The sequence below is a fragment of the Moschus berezovskii genome, chromosome 3 (assembly GCF_049115385.1).
Source record: "Moschus berezovskii isolate FMDL1 chromosome 3, NW_MosBer_1.0, whole genome shotgun sequence".
Taxonomy (NCBI): Eukaryota; Metazoa; Chordata; class Mammalia; order Artiodactyla; family Moschidae; genus Moschus; species Moschus berezovskii.
In genome coordinates this window covers 116,515,840-116,536,420 of record NC_142462.1, presented here as the reverse complement: position 1 = coordinate 116,536,420, position 20,581 = coordinate 116,515,840, and the positions used below count along the sequence as shown (strand labels likewise).

The 20,581-nt window shown below is 43.3% G+C and overlaps 1 protein-coding gene and 1 pseudogene across 1 annotated transcript; one reads left to right on the top strand and one right to left on the bottom strand.

Moving 5' to 3' along the window:
- The first annotated feature begins 1 nt into the window (after window position 1).
- On the top strand, window positions 2–12,840 carry LOC129551994 (olfactory receptor 2F1-like; annotated as a pseudogene).
- A 4,255-nt stretch (window positions 12,841–17,095) lies between these two features.
- On the bottom strand, window positions 17,096–18,930 carry TAS2R41 (taste 2 receptor member 41). The gene is given in 5 exon segments (XM_055420194.2): window positions 17,096–17,117; window positions 18,007–18,424; window positions 18,427–18,490; window positions 18,492–18,557; window positions 18,559–18,930. Coding segments are annotated over 5 exon segments (942 nt in total).
- Between the last annotated feature and the right edge of the window lie 1,651 nt (window positions 18,931–20,581).

Below are 20,581 nucleotides of genomic sequence, written 5' to 3'. Positions count from 1 at the left end.
CATGCAAGGGCCTCGCTCTGAGGACGGTGGGCAGGGCAGCGTGCTCGCCGCCTACTGTGTGTGCCTGTACGTGTGTGGGCATGTGAGTGCATGTGTGTGTGTGTGTGTGTGTGATCCAATGGGAGTGGCCACAATCCTGCATCATCGTTTGAAGTCACAGAGAGATGGAATTTTATCTCTGGGCTCTGTTTTTGGTCCCTTAGTCTTTAAAAAATGTGAATTACAACCACTTAGAAATACATACAGTCCACAGAAAATTATATGAAAAAAAAAGATATACTGGTATATATGAATTTGAAAGGAAGACTAAATCGAAAGCTTGGGCAGTGCACAGAATTTATGCCAAGAAAGTCTATTTCCTAAATTCTGCAGCCACAAGTCCAAGCTTTTCTGAAATCAGTGGGAAAAAAAGAGAGGAAAAGTTGTGACTTACAAGATTTACTATGCCCATGGGATCAAACAGGCCTTGGGCCAGTGGTCCCGCTCAGCTCCGAGGGTGGGGAGTTCACAGGGGGACCTGGAGCCAAAGTCGCAGTAATTATCTGCACATCCATGAGGAGCAGGGCTGGCTCCATGTGAGTCAGTGAGTATCACACCTTTCATTTTCCTTTCAAACTTGCCATGGTGGCAAGTGGCTGGCCAAAAAGTGAAAAGTTCATAACCGCAAACGTCTTTCTACATAATCAGCCTAAGGATATGCTTTTATGAAAACAGAAGGATGTATTCAGAACTCATGCTTGCCTGAGAATTGTGCCACATACCATCAGAGGTAAATTAGGCTACTTAAGAAAGAAGGGATCACAACTCCCTGTTAGTGATCCTTTCACTCTACTGACACAAAAATTAAAGATTGAGCTCGAAACATCCTAGAATATAAAGTGAGATCATGACATTTTATCCAGAAAAATGTTTAAAACAACTTTTAAAAATCAGAATGAAGCATCTCTTACCTAAGCTCTCTGGTTTATCTTGCCAACAAACAAAAATAATATAAATTGAGAATAATTCAAACTTAGTCTGTTAAGAAAAAATCAAAAGATTGAGGAGAAAGAAACGAAGTACCTTTGAAAGTTCCTAGTAAAACAATTTTTCAAGCTTGAGGTAAAATTCAAATCACATACAATTCAAGATTTTTACCATTTAAAGTGTACAATTCAGTGGCATTTAGTATATTCACACTGTCATGGAACCTCATGCTTATACAGTTCCATAGCATCTTCATCACCCCCAAAAGGCACCTCACACCCTTTAAGCAGGACATCATGGGAAATGCTGAACTGGATGAAGAACAAGCTGGAATCAAGTTTGCAGGGAGAAGTATCAATAACCTCAGATATGCAGATGACACCACCCTTATGGCAGAAAGTGAAGAGGAACTAAAGAGCCTTTAGATGATTGTGAAAGAGGAGAGTGAAAAAGCTGGCTTAAAATTCAACATTCAAAAAACTAAGATTGTGGCATCTGGTCCCATCACTTCATGGCAAATAGATGGGGAAACAATGGAAACAGTGACAGACTTTATTTTAGGGGGCTCCAAAATCACTGTAGATGGTGACTGAGACCATGAAATTAAAAGACACTTGCTCCTTGGAAGAAAAACTGTGACCAACCTAGACAGCATATTAAAAAGCAGAGACATTACTTTGCCAACAAAGGTCCATCTAGTCAAAGCTGTGGTTTTTCCATTAGTCATGTATGAATGTGAGAGTTGGACCATAAAGAAGGCTGAGCGCAGAATTGATGCTTTTGAACTGTGGTGTTGAAGACTCTTGAGAGTCCCCTGGATTGCAAGGAGATCAAACCAGTCAATCCTAAAGGAAATCAGTCCTGAATATTCTTTGGAAGGACTGATGCTGAAGCTGAAGTTCCAATCGTTTGGCCACCTGATGTGAAGAACTGACTCACTGGAAAAGACCCTGATGCTGGGAAAGATTAAAGGCAGGAGGAGAAGGGGACGACAGAGGATGAGATGGTTGGATGGCATCACCAACTCGAAGGACATGAATTTGAGCAAGCTCCAGAAGTTGCTGATGGACAAGGAAGCCTGGCGTGGTGCAGTCCATGGGGTCGCAAAGAGTCGGGCACAACTGAGTGACAACTGAGCGACTGAACTGAACTGATTCCTCCCTTCTCCCAGGCTCTTAAAGCCGCAAGTCTGTATCTGGTCTTTATGGGTTTGCCTGATCTGGACATTTCATATAAATGGAATCATATGATATGCGATCTTTTGTGTCTGGCTTCTTTCACTTAGCATATTATTTTTGAAGTTTATCCATATTGTCAAATGTAGCATGGCCTCATTCCTTTTTATGTCTGAATAATGTTCCCTTGTATGGAAATAGCCACATTTTTTTTGACCTATCCATCAGGTGACGGACATTTGGGTTTTTTCTGACTCTGGGCTATTGTGAATAGTAGTGCTATAAACTTTCATGTACAAGTTTTTGTTATTAATAGAAAAACCTGTTTTTAATTCTTTTGGGTACATACCCTGGAGTGGAACTGTTGGGTCATTCGGTAATTCTATATTTAACTTTTTGAGCAAATGCCAAACTGCTCTTCACCGTAGCTGAACTGTTTTACATTCCCACTAGCAATAAATGAGAGTTCCAATTTCTCCACTTTCTTGGCAACATTTATGTTCTGTTTGACTATAGCCACCCCAGTGTGTATGAAATGATATGTTATTGTGTTTTTAATTTGCATGTCCCTAATGACTAAAAATGTTGAGCATCTTTTCATGTGTGTATTGGCCATTTGTGTATCTTCTTTAGAGAAGTATCTAGCAAAACTTTCATCTTTAATTTTATTGAAGACCTCCACTTCCCTTCCCTTCCTCTCACTCCTTGTCTTAGCCCCTCTCCGCTACCCTCTCCCCCTAAGACCATGACCACCAGCCTCCATCCTCCCCTTAATCCCTTCCCTGGTTCTTTCCCCTACCGCGTATGTGTGTGCTAAGTTGCTTTTGTCATGTCCAACTCTTTGAGACCCTGTGGATTATAGCCCAGCAGGCTCTTCTGTCCGTGGGATTCTCCAGGCAAGAATACTGGAGTAGGTTGCCATGCCCTCCTCCAGAGGATATTGCCAGCCCAGGGACTGAACCTGTATCTCCTGCTTTGGCAGGTGGGTTCTTTACCACTAATGCTTAAGCCACCTAAGGAAGCCCCTTTCCCTACCACTCCCATGCCCATCTGAGGCACCCAGCCCTATCCCCTGGGAAAAATTTGTTAACTCTCGTTTTCAGGCTCTTCTCATTTTTATATTATCAATTTCTCCCCTCAGATCAACAGATTACCTTTTCCTTTCTCTATTCCTTCTCAAAGGTTTCTCCCCCAACCAAAGCCTTCACACTTTGGCAGATACCTATCTGCCTGCCCTTTGCCCATTGTCTGTGATTTCTGCAGCAAAGAAACCTCAGGAGCTTTTCCTCCTCAGTGAGTGAGAACAAACCGAAAGCACTTGTACTTTGGCATATTTCCCCTTACCCTTATCACAGGTCTATGGAAGCAGCTTTGAGCTAATACACTTTCAAACATAACCTGCCTACAAAAATGCTCATCAAATAGTTGAATGAGCAGACTCTGTGAATGAGGTTTGATAAAAACCCATTAAAAGTTGGAAGGGGTCAACTGATGTTGGTTCTATACTTGTTGAGCTATAATTCTTCATCAAATTATGATATAGTTGGGACAATAATCTATTGACACCTTCTAATCCTAATAATTAAAACATATCTTCTGTAAATAAAACTTAGTTTCTATTGTCCACAGTTGTAGTGCATACATGCAGTTTATTCAAAGAAGATACCAATTCATGAGATTATAGGTTAGAAAAGAGGGGGAAAGTGTACATATATTTTCCTTTTTCCTATTTTCTGCTCCCATTCCATTATTTGGGCTTTAGGACTTTTTTTTCAACCCTTTAAAGTCTTTTTGGCCCTTTTGAGTCTTTAAAGAGAAACTCAATGTATTTAAAGGACACTTACTATCAGGAGGCAAAAACTATTATCCTTCAAGAGACCCTTCTGATTAGAGTCATTCTTGAGCTGGTATCACAGACTGAACTCTGTGAAAACATCAATTGTAAGGTTCTACACGGAGCTCCTAGATAAGACAATGAAATTTAAAGAAACCACTTCTCAATGAATAAATGATGTTCATTCATTCAGTCAGTCCACCAGCTCTATATGCCAGTCTCTGTTCAAACTAGAAAGGGCACAATAAAAAGAAGAAAATACTCTCTCTATCCTTTAAGCAGTTTGTTTGTTAGAAGTCAGAAAAGGGGAGTGAAAGAGCTGGGCTTAGCAGAGGCGGTTTTCCAATTCTATCTCCTGGCTTCAGAGAAAGTTGAGAGTCCAGGTATGTGGGCTCCATCCTTCTACTTCACTATGGGGTGGATGTTTCTCTTTTATAGATAAAATGGAAAGAGGTCAGTTGTTACTCGGCAAACTGGACCTCCAGTCCACTGATCTGGCCAAACGACTCTTCAGTCTGTTTTCCTGCATTCAGTTCAGCCATGTCCAACTCTTTGTGACCCCATGGACTGTAGCACACCAGGCTTCCCTGTCCTTCACAAACTCCCAGAGCTTGCTCAAACTCATGTCCATCGAGTCAGTGATGCCATCCAACCATCTTATCCTCTGTGGTTCCCTTCTCCTACCTTCAATCTTTCCCAGGATCAGGGTCTTTTCCAAGGAGTCAGTTCTTCACATCAGGTGGCCAAAGTATTGTAACTTCAGCATCAGTCCTTCCAGTGAATATTCAGGACTGATTTCCTTTAGGATGGACTGGTTTGATCTCCTTGCAGTCCAAGGGACTCTCAAGAGTCTTCTCCAACACCACAGTTCAAAAGCATCAATTCTTCGCCACTGAGCTTTCTTTATGATCCAAGTCTCACATCCATACATGACTAACGGAAAAACCATAGCCTTGACTAAATGGACTTTTGTTGGCAAAGTAATGTCTCTGCTTTTTAATATGCTATCTAGGTTGGTCACAGCTTGTCTTCCAAGGAGCAAGCATCTTTTAATTTCATGGCTGCAGACACCATCTGCAGTGATTTTGGAGCCCTTTATGGCAGTTCAGTTTCCCTCTGACTCCCCAGGAGCAGCATCCAAACACTACATGTTTTCTGACACCCCCTTCCCTATAAATCACACCTGTACTGCATTTCATTCTATGGTGATGCTGCTCCCCACCTGTAACCATCAAGATTAAGATGGCGGTCCTAACGTTTCCTCGCAGCTTTCATTCTTTTTTGTGGCTCTCACTGTGCATTTTACTTTCTTCCGTGGTGAGAATTTCAGTTGCTGTTCTGAACCACATTTGGGGACCGCAGCTTGGTTACTTACTGCGCTGATGAAAGAAATAGGCTCTGTGGAAAGCCAGGGCTGGGTATTGTGCCAAAGCCAGTTTCTATTTTTGGCATTTTCTACAGTGATACCTTTCAGCCTCAAAAGGACTGAAAGAAGGAAGTGGGTGGCCTAGATGTCTATCTGCAGATGAATGGATAAGAAAGCTTTGGTACGTATACACTATGGAGTATTTTTCAGCCATCAAAAAGAATGCATTTGAATCAGTTCTAATGAGGTGGATGAAACTGGAGCCTATTATACATAGTGAAGTCAGCCTGAAAGAAAAACATCAATACAGTATACTAACACATATATATGGAATTTAGAAAGATGGTAACCTTAACCCTGTATACGAGACAGCAAAAGAGACATAGGTGTATAGAACAGTCTTTGGGACTCTGTGGGAGAGGGTGAAGGTGGGATGATTTGGGAGAATGGCATTGTAGCATGTATATTATTATATGTGAAATGAATCACCAGTCCAGGTTCGACGCATGATACAGGATGCTCGGGGCTGGTGCACGGGGATAACCTGGAGGGAGGATATGGGGAGGAGGGAGGTGGGAGGGGGGTTCAAGAGGGGGAACACGTGTACAGCCGGGGCGGATTCGTGTCAATGTATGGCAAAACCAACCAATATATTAATGTAAAGTAATTTGCCTCCAATTAAAAAAAAGAAAACAGTAAAGAAAAAAAAAAAAAGAAGGAAGTGGGTGGGTTCCAACTCGATAGGAAAGACAGAGGATAGCATAAAGCTGCTCTGCCCTCTTCACCCCATCCAGCCAGAGCCCTATCTTCAAACCCGGTTAGAAAGACTTGGGTTGAATTGCTTTCATTTCCATTTCATTAGATTCTATGGCCCATCTTGCGTATCTTTAATACAAATCCTTTTCATTTAGATAATGCTCTGAAGTTGTGAGCATTATCTAAGCGCTCTGGAGCACCCCTGGAGCGAGGGTGAGGAGATACCCCACGTCTGCCACGTGGCACTGGAGGGGCACCTGCGCTGTGCTGGAGAGACTTTGAGGAGACATCCCAAGCCCAAAGCAAAGAAAAAGTCCAAGCAAGATATCAGGAGGGGCAAAATCACATTTAGAATCAAAGCCCATACCCACCAGAGACGCTCAGTGGCTCAAGAAAACCTTGTGCGCACCAGGACTCGGAGAGCCCACAGAGCCTGAGACAGAGCTGTGTCTGGGTGTCTCCTGCGGTGATGTGCGTCAGCAGTGGACTGCACGGGGGCAGCGGCTCTGGATGCAGCAGACCTCAGTATGGCATAAGCCCTCTTGGAGGATGTCACCATTAACCCACCACAGAGCTGCAAGAACTTACACAGGACTGGGAAACAGACTCTGGGAGGGCACAAACAGAACCTTGAGTGCACCAGGACCCAGGAGAAAGGAGCAGGGACCCCACAAGAGACCGACCCAGACTTGCCCGTGAGTGTCCAGGAGTCTCTGGCAGAGGCGTGGGTCGTGGTGGCCTGCTGCAGGGCTGGAGGCACTGGGTGCAGCAGTGTATGCATGGGACCTTTGGAAGGCAGTCGCCATTACCTTCATCTCCTCCACCAGAGTTTGGCCTCAGGTCAAATAACAGCTTTATTGACTACGCCAAAGCCTTTAACTGTGTGGACCACAATCAACTGTGGAAAATTCTGAAAGAAATGGGCATACCAGACTACCTGACCTGCCTCTTGAGAAATCTGTATGCAGCTCAGGAAGCAACAGTTAGAACCAGACATGGAACAACAGACTGGTTCCAAATAGAAAAAAGAGTGTGTCAAGGCTGCATATTGTCACCCTGATTATTTAACTTCTATGCAGAGTACATCATGAGAAATCCTGGGCTGGAGGAAGCACAAGCTGGAATCAAGATTGCCAGGAGAAGTATCCATAACCTCAGATATGCAGATGACTCCACCCTTATGGCAGAAAGTGAAGAAGAAGAGGCTGAAGAGCCTCTTGATGAAAGTGAAAGAGGAGAGTGAAAAAGTTGGCTTAAAGCTCAACATTCAGAAAACAAAGATCATGGCATCGGGTCCCATCACTTCATGGCAAATAGATGGGGAAACAGTGAAAACAGTGGCAGACTTTATTTTGGGGGGCTCAAAATCACTGCAGATGGTGACTGCAGCCATGAAATTAAAAGACGCTTACTCCTTGGAAGGAAAGTTATGAACAACCTAGACAGCATATTAAAAAACAGAGACATTACTTTGTCAACAAAGATCCTTCTAGTCAAGGCTATGATTTTTCCATTAGTCATGTATGGATGTGAGAGTTGGACTATAAAGAAAGTTGAGGGCCAAAGAATTGATGCTTTTGAACTGTGGTGTTGGAGAAGACTCTTGAGAGTCCCTTGGACTGCAAGATCAAACCAGTCTATCCTAAAGTAAATCAGCCCTGAATATTCATTGGGAGGACTGATGCTGAAGCTGAAACTAAAGTCAATACTTTGGTCACCTAATGTGAAGAGCTGACTCCTTGGAAAACACCCTGATGCAGGGAAAGATTGAAGGTGAGAAGAGAAGGGGACGACAGAGGATGAGTTGGTTGGATGGTATCACTGACTCAATGGACATGAGTTTGAGTAAGCTCCGGGAGTTGGTGATGGACAGGGAGGCCTGGCGTGCTGCAGTTCATGGGATCGAAAAGAGCTGGACACTGAGCGACTGAACTGAACTGAACTGAAGTTATGAAGAGCTTTCTCACATATCATCTCATTTGACACTAACTCATTTAACACTAGAATACCTAAGATATTCTAAAACATTTGTTTTGGGCCATATCTTAGAAGGTTAAGGGCTTCCTAGTGCTCAGACAGTAAAGAATCTTCCTGCAATGCAAGAGACCCAGGTTCAATCCCTGTGTCGGGAAGATCCCCTGGGGAAGTGAATGGCTACCCACTCCAGCATTCTTGCCTGGAGAATCCCATGGACAGAGGAGTCCAAGGGGTCACAAAGAGTCGGAGTGAGTGAGTAACACTTTCAGTTTAGAAGCTAAAGCTAAGGGGAGACCCAGCACACAAAAAGCAAGATATCCAGGATCACCTTTTTACTGATTCAGTGGGATTTGAGGCAAGTCATTTTAACTCCCTTGGCCTCAACTTTTTCAAGCAAAGAATGAGAAGTTTAGGTCAAAGATTTTTCCTCCTCAAAAACCCTTCTGGGTTTTTATCTCCAAAAGCTATGCCTTGAGTTTTCAAAAATAAGATTTAAATTTCCCACTAAAGCAGTGATTCTCAAACGTGTCATTAAAGTTTTACACTTTAGTTACCAGGAAGCAGTAAAGTTACTAACACACGAATGCCTGGGTTTTACCCTCCTGAGATTCTGTCTTAATTATTTCAGAGTGTGATCTGGGTTTCTGGAGTTCTCAAAGCACCCCAGTGATTCTAAGATATAGCTGATGTGGAAAGCACTGCTCTGGTTCCCACCATGGGTCCAGTGGGATTTTCATAGGCAAACCCTTTAATCTGGAGTTTTTTTTTCTTCTCAAACTTCCACTGTTCAATTCACTCACTCAGTCATGTCCGACTCTTTGCGACCCCATGGATTGCAGCACTCCAGGCCTCCCTGTCCATCCCCAACTCCCGGAGCTTACTCAAACTCATGTCCATTGAGTCAGTGATGCCATCCAACCATCTCATCCTCTGTTGTCCCCTTCTCCTCCCACCTTCAATCTTTCCCTGCATCAGGGTGTTTTCCAAGGAGTCAGTTCTTCACATCAGGTGGCCAAAGTATTGGAGTTTCAGCTTCAGCATCAGTCCTCCCAGTGAATACTCAGGACTGATTTCCTTTAAGACTGGTTTGATCTCCTTGCAGTCCAAGGAACTCTCGAGAGTCTTCTCCAACACCACAGTCCAAAAGCATCAATTTTTTGGCACTGAGCTTCTTTATAGTCCAGCTCTCACATCCATACATGACTACTGGAAAAACCATAGCTTTGACTAGACAGACCTTTGTCTTTTTAACCTTTTTGATAGAGGTTAAAGACCAGCAAAGTAAACAGGGAGGTGTTCCAAGGGCAAACATGTCTTTGCTATGACGGAAGGATTTACACATAACAAAGCTCCAAGGGCTTTACAGGCACTCCCTGACTGACTTCATCAGTGGGCACCGTCAGTTTCCAAATGTTGTTATTGCAAGTAAGTGGTGTGTGCATTCATCTTTTATTAATCACTTAGTTTAACATTCAAATGAATGCCAGAGTTTCACCAAGGAAATAGCATAATCACAAAAAGTTGAGACATAATTATAGCTGGTATAATGTTCTACAGTGAGGCCTTGATCTTATCATCCTAGGACTAAGCCTGTTTAATCAGTACATTGAGAACCAAATGAGGGATTATTTTTTTTCCTCCGTCACTGACCCAGCCTGGATTACAGGAGAAGCCGGAAAACCACCGGCTCCAGAATGAGTGATAAGGACAAGGGAAAGTTTCAGAGCTCAAGCCTTGTGTTTTGGGATCAGATAGTAATCCTCAACACTAGCACTTGAAAACTGTCTTATTCATTTCCCCAACACAGTTTTTTATGGCGAAACATTCATTAGAAATGTTTGTATGCAAAGAAAAATCAGGAATTGTCCCTGACTTCAAGAAGCTTGGACTCTAATGGAGAAAACCTACGAGTACTTGCAGTCTTACTTAAAGTCCTATGTTCAGACCCAGACTGTGAATTCTGATTCTGGACTCGTTAAGCCACCACCTCCTCAGGCAGCCTGGCCCGCCTGCTCCATTGGGAGGGACAACCTGACCTGGGTAAGTGAGCTTGTCCTGCTGGGCGTCTCCGGGGACTGGCAGACCCAGGTTGGGCTGTTTGTCCTATTTGGGGCCGCCTATCTGCTGACCTTGCTGGGCAACGGGCTCATCCTCGTCCTGATCCACTGGACCCCTGCCTCCAGCTGCCCATGTACTTCTTCCTCGGCAACCTCTCCGTAGTGGACATCTGCTACACCTCCAGCGGGGTTCCCCAGATGCTGGCGCACTTCCTCCTGAAGAAGAAGACCATCTCCTCCACCCGATGTGGTACCCAGCACTTCTTCTCCCTGGCCCTGGCGTCGGGGGCGGGGGGGTCAGTTCAGTTGCTCAGTCGTGTCCGACTCTTTGCAACCCCATGAAACACAGCACACGAGGCCTCCCTGTCCATCACCGACTGCCAGAGTCCACCCAAACCCATGTTCATTGAATTGGTGATGCCATTCAATCATCTCATCCTTGTCATCCCCTTCTCCTCCTGCCCTCAATCTTTTCCAGCATCAGGGTCTTTTCAAATGAGTCAGCTCTTCGCATCAGGTGGCCAAAATATTGGAGTTTCAGCTTCAACATCACTCCCTCCAATGAACACCCAGGACTGAGGGACTAAGTTCTCACTGCTGACAGCAATGGTCTATGAACACTATGTGGTGATCCCCCCTGCACTGCGGAGCAGCAATCAGACCGAGGCTGACAGCAGTCTCTTGGTTTGTGGGCCTGGCTAATTTTGTAGTGGAGATGGCAGTCACCATGCACTTGCCCACCTGTGGGCACTGTGTCCTGAACCATGTGGCCTGTGTGGATGTTGCAGTGTTCCCTCCTAGTGTTGAGAAAATCATGGGGCCCTGGACACCGTGCAGGACTTGGAGAGAAATATCAATCGGTAAACAGATTTTTGTCAAGCTCCACTGTGTTCAATACACCATGCCAGGTGCTGTAGGAGACACACCCAATCTAATATGAGGTCCTTCCCCATAACCTGGGGATTATATGAAAAGATAACAGGTAAATACCAAAAAGAAATTGCAACATAAGCCAGTAATGACAAAGTACAATTAGGTAATATTTGGTTAGCTGCCAAATATGAGATAGACATTAAAGCCCATGGCATTCACAAAATTCCCTTATGAAGGAAAGAAAAATCTAGGTGGTTTGCAAAAGAATTGATGGGGAAGGAAAAATTAAAATGGCCATAGAAAATGATAGAACTTGGACAGATGAAAGGAGAGAGAGAGAGAGAGTTCATTCTTGGCTCACAGGGAAATGATGCAAGCAGGTGAGGAGATAGAAAACACCAAGGTCTGTCAGGGAAAGAGTGAACAAACCAGCTTGGATAGAGCAAAGATTTCATTTTGGGGAGTCAGTGAAGAGGAAGTAAGGCTGGAAAGTGGGGGTGGTGTGCATAGTGGGGCTTTGAAAACAAAACCATGGAATTTGCATTAAAAGCAATAGCAAGAGAGCACAGTTTTTGAAGTAGGGAATAGCACACCTAATATATAATATTCTAGAAATTATCCTCTTCTTCTCCACCAGGCCTGTTAGACTCACTGAGACAAACTATTTTCTTCTTTTAGTCCAGTAAACTCTCTATTTCATGCTTCACTAGTGGGAGGAAGTAATCAACTGTTTATAATTCAACTTCCTTTATTTAGGGCAGACTATAAGATAAGGTTGAAAGACCAGGAATTGGGAAGCTAGGGGACACAGACCAGAAGTTATTTACAATACAGAGAAATGTTAGAAATAAAAAATGAATGATCAGGTCTTGAAGTTGATAAGTGAACAGAGGTTATAATGATAGATAAAGCACCTTCTATTTTCCTTTTTTTAATGGAGAAGATAACCATGCCATCTGAGTAATAGCTGAAGATCAAGCAAAAATAAACAGAGCTTACTTGGTGTTTTATTTAAATGTTAGCTCTGATGACAGCCCTGTTTTCTGTCTTGGGGTTAGACAACAACCCCCTGGTTAGGTAGGTCCTGCTCCAGTTCGGAGGGATTTGGAGTTTGTTTTTCTAATGTCAGTTCACAAAATGAGTCTGACTCTCACCAAGGCACTAGCCCAGGAAAGCCTTCAATTTCTTTTTTCATGGAGAATAAATCAGTGCATGAACCCCAGGAAAACAAAATTCAGGGTCCAAAATGGAAGCCAGATTGAGAGAGTATTTCTGGAATCACTTCGAGACAAGGGAGATAGCAAACCAGTGTGACAATATCACATCTGTCTGAACCCAACTGGAAATTTCCAAGACAGAGGGTCCCCTGACTTCAGGACCTCCTGCTCCTTGGACACAAACGTCTACTCAGAACAGAATCTCCTCCACAGCATTCTCCGCTTTACACAATCGAGAGCAGGAACACTGCTAGAGAGCAGGGCTCCTTAGTCTGGAGCTCACCGACAGGTTTGGGGGTCTGTGAGCCCCCAGAATTGTGTGCTAAACTGGTATATCTCATCCCATGTTTATCATTTCTTGAGTAAGTCCTGCTGGTCTGTGCCTCTTCCCACCCCACCCACCCCCCACCAGCTCTATGCCCAAGTCCTTCTGCTACACACACTCACAGGACACCATGGTCTCCCATCCTCACACTTGTCCCAGTTTGTAATGACATGCTCACCTGAATGACTAGACACTATTCCCAACTCTCCACAGGACGGAAAATCCCATGGGCTAGAAGCTTAATCTGTGATACTCACTACTTTATGCTCAGCTCAGGGCGTTGTCTACACGTAAGCACTCAAAAAATATTTGTTAACTGATACATTCGCAAAGAATCTGTGGCCACCACAAGAGGTTAACACATCCCAGTTTATGTAATGAGTTTTAACATGTTTTTAAATTTTAGAAAATATGTTTTATAAAAGCTTTAGTAGTAAGCTGTGATATTTGCCACTGGTTGATAAGATGGGGGTTTTAGACAAGCTTCCCTGACATTATAGAGTTGGACTTGTATGCATGCTAAGCCCCTTTAGTTGTGTCCAACTCTGCAACCCCATGCACTGTAGTCCACCAGGCACCTCTGTCCGTGGGATTTTCTAGGCAAGAATACTGGAGTGCATTTCCATTTCCTTCTCCAGGGGATCTTCACGACTCAGGGATTGAACTCACGTCTCTTATGTCTCCTGCATTGGTAGGTGGGTTCTTCACCACTAGTGCCATCTGGGAAGTCCATAGAATCCAACTTATCATTAAAAAATAATTGCCCAAAAAGAGCATGTGATCAAGGGTCCCCCAGTCAATCTGATTTCCCATTGATCTAACGTGATTTCTAACCTTTTTAGTCTTTTCAGTTTTTACTATAACGGCATAGCACAGCAACCTTACAAAATAAAATATAGAATAAAGTTTAAGGGTAATAGCTATTGTATAGTAACACTCATCATTCCATTATAATTTCATCCTTTCTCCTTTCTTTCTTCAAAGGAAAAAATAGAGAAAAAATGACTTATTTTCCTACTTCCTCAGCCGATGTCAAAATGCTGCTTAGTAAGCCGTTCTCTTAGTCTCAGGCTCCAGGGAACCGGCAGGGCCTTCTTCACCACCTGACTTCCTTCTCAGTGGTTTCTTATCCACCACAAGCGGCTCTTCTTCATCTCAGTCACACTCAGCACATTTGCACTGCCTGGCAATTCAAAAAATTGAAAAAAAAAAAAAGAGTCAGAGAAAGAGAAAGAAAGCCTGGTCTTTCCTGGTGGCTAGAAAACTCCTCGCCACACCCTGTTTCCTCTACTATTTTCATACTGATGAAGACATAGAAAATAATTTTTAAAAATAACAGTAACTATGCATCATTATAATACCACTAACAAATCATGATGAATACTGTTAACATGTCATACACATATATTACACATTAAATCTTCGCAATTATTCTAAAATTAGTTTTTATTGCTCAGTCACTAAGTCATGTCCAATTCTTTGCAACCCCATGTATTGCAGCATGCCAGACCTCCCTGTCTATTGCCAGCTCCTGGAGTTTGCTCAAACTCATGTCCATTGAGTTCGTGATGCCATCCAACCATCTCATCCTCTGTCGTCCCCTTCTCCTACTGCCCTCAATCTTTCCCAGCATCAGGGTCTTTTCAAATGAGTCAGGTCTTAGCATCAGGTGGCCAAAGTATTGGAATTTCAGCTTCAACATCAGTCCTTCCAATGAACACCCAGGACTGATCTCCTTTAGAATGGACTCGTTGGATCTCCTTGCAGCCCAAGGGACTCTCAAGAGTCTTCTCCAGCACCACAGTTCAAAAGCATCAATTCTTTGGCGATCAGCTTTCTTTATAGTCCAACTCTCACATTGATACATGACCACTGGAAAAACCATAGCCTTGACTAGATGGACCTTTGTTGACAAAGTAAATCTCTGCTTTTTAATATGCTATCTAGGTTGGTCATAACTTTCCTTCCAAGGAGTAAGCGTCTTTTAATTTCATGGCTGCAATCACCATCTGCAGTGATTTTGGAACCCAGAAAAATAAAGTCGGCCACTGTTTCTACAGTTTTCCCATCTATTTGCCATGAAGTGATGTGACCGGATGCCATGATCTTAGTATTCTGAATGTTGAGTTTTAAACCAACTTTTTCACTCTCCTCTTTCACTTTCATCAAGAGGCTTTTGAGTTCCTCTTCACTTTCTGCCATAAGGGTGGTATCATCTGCATATCTGAGGTTATTGATATTTCTCCCAGCAATCTTGATTCCAGCTGGTGCTTCTTCCAGCGTTCCTCATCATGTACTCTGCATATAAGTTAAATAAGCAGGATAGCAATATACAGCCTTGACATACTCCTTTTCCTATTTGGAATCAGAGTATTGTTCCATGTCCAGTTCTATCTGTTGCTTCCTGACCTGCATACAGGTTTCTCAAGAAGCACGTCAGGTGGTTTGGTATTCCCATCTCTTTCAGAATGTTCCACAGTTTATTGTGATCCACACAGTCAAAGGCTTTGGCATAATCAGTAAAGCAGAAATAGATGTTTTCCTGGAACTCTCTTGCTTTTTCGATGATCCAGGAGATGTTGGCAATTTGATCTCTGGTTCCTCTGCCTTTTCTAAAACCAGCTTGAACATCTGGAAGTTCACAGTTCACGTATTGCTGAAGCCTGGCTTGGAGAATTTTGAGCATGACTTTACTAGCGTATGAGATGAGTCCAATCGTGCGGTAGTTTGAGCATTCTTTGGCATTGCCTTTCTGAATGCAGGATAAAAAAATAGTGGAAACTGTTAACAGTTTTAATATTGTACTATAGCTGCATAAGATGTCATCATTGGAGAAAGCTGGCTGAATAGTACATAGGATTCTACTCTCTTTGTAACTTTCTGTGAGTCTATAATTATTTCAAAATAAAGATGCTTTTAAACATTAACATTAGAATCAAGAATAAAGTAAGATAAAAACATTGAGGGTGGGGAAGTGTTTTGCCATTCACATCAAATAATAGAGCTAATTTTGCTAAGATATAAAGAGTTCTTACAAACCAATAAGAAAAAAATTAGGACTTCCCTGGTGGTCCAGTGGTTAACAGTCCACCTACAGTGCAGGGGACACGAGTTCAATCCCTGGTCTGGGAAGATTCCACATGCCGTGGGGCAACTAACCCCATACAACTACTGAAGCCTGCCATGTCCTAGAACCTGTGCTAAGCAACAAGAGAAGCCATTCTGATGAGAAGACCACACACAGCAATGAAATCCAGTCCAGCCAAAAAGAAAAAAGAAGAAAAGAGCCAAAATCCAAATTCAAAATTAAGCAAAGATATAGGCTTTCCACAGAGAATAAAAACAAATGGCTCTGCACATATAAAATAATGATAAGCCTTACTCAAAATAAGTCTTGCAAATTACAACTACACCAATGTGCCACCTTTCACCGCTTGGCCAAAAAATGAAGAGTGTAAAAATAAGCACACTCATAAATTGCTAGTCAGGAAGCAAACTGATCCAAACCTATAGAGGGCAATACATCAAAATTAGAAATGCACACGCCATTTGACCCAGTAACTCCGTTTCATGGACTTTATCCTGCAGTTAATTTGTGCAGGTACAAGAGACATATGCACAAGAGACAGTCAACATCTCACCATTGCGCTCAATAATATAACAGTAAAACCACAGACAGGTGACGATTTTAAAAATTGCTGTACATCTAAAAAAAGTGAGGAAATGTATGTGTGTGCATATGTGTAGCTCTTCAAGATTCATGTATTGTTAAACAGAAGTGGTAAGGTATAGAGAGGCATGAATCATGTACAGCCATTTGTGTAAAGGCCTCAGGTGATAGGTAATAACTCGGTTGGCTAGTTGGATGCGAAGAGTCGGACATGACTGAGCGACTAAGCACAGCACCTGGAGTAAGTAACTTAGTTGAAAGGTTTGTTAGGTGTTCGTGGCTTTCTGACATATTTTATTATAGAAGCACAGCCTTGAAACTGTTAAGAATACCTCAGAAGGGGAAAGTAGGAGAGAGATTTTTTATATATACTCTTCAGTACTTTTCAAATTTTTAACAATGTAAACATATTACCTATTAAAAAAATAGCTAAAACTAAAATGTAAAATAATTTGCCCAAAGATTTTAGTTCATGAGTGTACATCCACTCAGCAGCATATACCCTGATCAGTAAGGAAATTATTTTTACTGTCAGTGGAAATTAAATTTTCTATCAGGAATCCAGTTGCAGGTTAGTCTCTGTAATATGCACATTGATACTTTTAGCAAAAACTTTTTATATTCTGACTTAGAGGCACCTAACTCTAGTTAAAATTTTTCCCAAAACTATTTCTAGAAATTTCTGCATAGTAATTGAAACAAACTGTTTTAAACAAATAGTTAAACATAAGATTTAATGGGGTGATTCTTTAAAAAAATAAAAGAAGTTAAACAGTTTTGAACACAAACTAAGTAAAATTCTTTTTTTTTTCCAGAACAAAAAGTACATATTTATTTAATTAATTTATTTAATTCACATGTGACTTTGAGACATTTGCTTTAGGAAAAAGTTTGAGACAATCTGAAAAAGAAGAAAAATCACAGCATGTGATTCCAAAGGAAGAATAAACATGGGAAGAGTCTGGCTACCACTTAGAGAAAATCAAAACCAGAACAGCAGAAATATTAAGGAGAAAATGTGTTGTGAAGAAACCTAGTAGTTTTAATAAAATTAAAATCAAAGTATCCAAGTTTGGTAAGAGAAAAAGAATCCCCATAGAAAGAAGGACTATTAGGTCTCACAGCCCAGGCCACTGTCGACCACAGTTACTGTCCTTTGGGGCTCACAGAGTGATCATTACATTATCTTCAGGAAGGTACTGCTTCCCCAGCCGCACACTAGTTCAGTAACAGACACGATTCTTAATTTCCCAGCAGACAGCTGAGATAAGATAGTTCAGTTAAAGGGCTTCCCTGGTGGCTGAGTGGTAAAGAATCCACCTGCCAATGTAGGAGACACGGGCTTGATTCCTGGTCCGGGAGGATCCCACATGAGAAGCCCATGTACCACAACTAGAGAAAAGCCCGTGCAGCAACAAAGATCCAGCACAGCCAAAAATAAAGAAATACACAAAATTACTTTTTTTAAAGATAGTGCAGTTAAGACTTTTAAACCAAAGGCTTCCACATAACAGAGGGGATACAAAGAGAGAGAAACACAGAATTTTTATATTCTGACGTTCTGGGTGATGCTGGCTCTCCGGGGCCTCTGGGGCCACATTTTAATAGTGTTCCAGGAAGAAATTATGCTCAAAGAGTTCCCAGATTTTACTCCCCTCCTCTTCTTCCCAAAGGAAAAAGCCCACAATATGACCCAACAGATATTGAGGACATTTTCATGTATTTGGACTGTGGCTCTGTCATCCTCACTTGAGCCTTTTCTGATGGATTGGTTAAGGGGATCACACCACCTTGGCCACCAGAAGTCCCTGGCCAACAAAATCAGCTGCCCAAACGCCCCCCGAAGCCTGAGGTTGCCGAGGATGAGGATAAAGGGATGGATGGACGTGCACGAGTAGATTAAAGTTTGCCATGGCTGGTACCAGTCACTCTGTGAGGAGCAGAACCCTGCAGCATCAATGATCAGGGACATGAAAGAGAGGGTGTAAAGAACAAGGAAGGAGACCAGTGACTTCAGAGCCCTGGTGTGAGCCTGGCCGCGGGGATCCTGCAGGCTGTGAGCACTGCGCTGCATCCTCCGTGCGCGTCTCCTCAGAGAGTCAATCAACACAGCAATCAAGACCAGAAAAACAGAGCAAGGAGTTGAAAGAGTGATCAGTTCCAGGGGCAGGAAATAGTACATTTCCAGAATCCTGCTCCATGATGGGAGGTCATGTTCCCGAAAGGTTTTCTAGTGAAGGACCCTTTATACAAAGCGCGGTTCCCCCAAAAAAAACAGTAGGGTGACAATGAAGGAGGTGAGGAGACAGCCCAGCAAAAGCCAGGGCACCGACCCGGGGAAACCTCCACTTTAGCCAGAGGAAGGTGGGGTGGGAGAAGTTAGCAACCTTCGTGCAGAAGAGGACGCTGAGCCAGGAGCCAAACCAGGAGGTGACAGAGTTGAGGAAGTCCCAGGGTAGACTGAAGAACTGCCCGGCAGGACCGCTGCGGTAGTCAGCCAGATGCAGGAAATAGAAGTTATTCCCCATTCCAGCCCGCTGCAGGCAGAAGCGGGAGCGTCCCAAGCTAAAGAGGATCAGGTCAGAGGGGCGCAGCCTCCCACGTCACACCCATTCTCTGCTCAGCACCAATGCAATGAAGCCATTGGCCAGGAGGCCCAGGATACACAGCAGGACAAACAGCAGCATGAAGAGCACTGTGAACGCCGGATGCATTTTGACCCGTCCTCTGGTCACCACCCTGGGCCTTGATCCCTGGCCTCCTGCCAGCTCCATCCACAGTCCCTGTTTCAGGGAATGTGAGAAGAGTCCGTCTTTTCTGGGGATGCGAGAAGAAAGCTCAGGCTCTGCATCTGAGCCAGAGCTCCCTTAGAAGGAGGATGCTCAGGCTGCAGAGGAAGGTGATCTCAGCTCAGTGAGGATGCAAATTTCCCCCGGCTCAGTTACCATCAGGCCCACTGACTGCCCCCTATTTGCCTTCTCTGGTTTTGCCTGCACATGGCCATGGTTAGTGTCAATGTGGAGGGCTGTTCAGGGTATCTGTGACTGAATTCTGAAGGAGGGAATTTTCATGTACTGAGGTATGGGGAAGGAAATGGCAACCCACTCCAGTGTTCTTGCCTGGAGAATCCCAGGGACAGGGCAGCCTGGTGGGTTTCTGTCTATGGGGTCACACAGAGTCGGACACGACTGAAGTGACTTAGCAGCAGCAGAGGTATGGGGAAGTCATTCTGGCTTATCCATGATTGGCTTGAAATTTACACCAACTCCAGTACTCTTGCCTAGAAAATCCCATGGATGGAGGAGCCTGGTAGGCTGCAGTCCGTGGGGTCACTAAGGGTCGGACACGACTGAGCGACTTCACTTTCACTTTTCGCTTTCACACATTGGAGAAGGAAATGGCAACCCACTCCAGTGTTCTTGCCTGGAGAATCCCAGGGACGGGGGAGCCTGGTGGGCTTCCGTCTGTGGGGTTGCACAGAGTCTGACACGAATGAAGTGACTTAGCAGCAGCAGCAGCAGCAGAACAGCCTGTTGTAGGGCCTGTCAGACACTAATGGTATACCTACTTTAAGCATTAAAAAAAATAAGAGTGCATTTACCAGATTGTTTAGAATGTCCACTTTGAAGATAGGAATAAAGGCCCTGCCCCCTTCCTAGGATGCCAATGTTAGTTACTTGTTCAAAAACGAGGGTCCCTTCCCAGGAACCAAGGACTTGCTGACTCATTGTGTACATGCTATTCTTCCTCTTCTGAAAGTTTGAAGGAATGTACCCCTGTCATATTTGATGTTTGTTCTTTGTTCTGATAAGATAAAAACTATGGTTCAGGCATCTAAAACGGACCTGGGTGGCCACCGTGGATGGGGTTTCAAACACGTTCTTGCTTTGCCAAGAACTTGAATTTTATGAACTCTATCAAATTCGAAGGACACCAACAGTGGTTTTCAAAACAGTATCTGCTAACAACTGCCAACTGCAATCTTAACCGTCTCAAGATTTCCCCTTACAACCATTTCAGAGCCCAACCTATTTTTGCTTAATAAGCACTATTACTTGCAATCTTAATTCTTGACAAACAATTTATGTAACTTAGCGGATTTTGCCTATATACAAGCCTCTCCCATATTTTAGTCCAGAGTAACACAATTCAAGTGCTTCTTGAATCTGTGTCTCCTGGGCTGTAGTCCTCAGTTTGGCTTGAATAAAATTCTTTTAAATTCCTATGATAGACTGTTTATTGATTCTGTTGACAACCCCATTCCTCTTATTCCACCTTTGGGCCCCATAAACACACCTCTCCTCATCGGATCTTTGTAAAGACGTTAAGTATATGGGCAACAACTCATATGGCCAAGACCTAGGA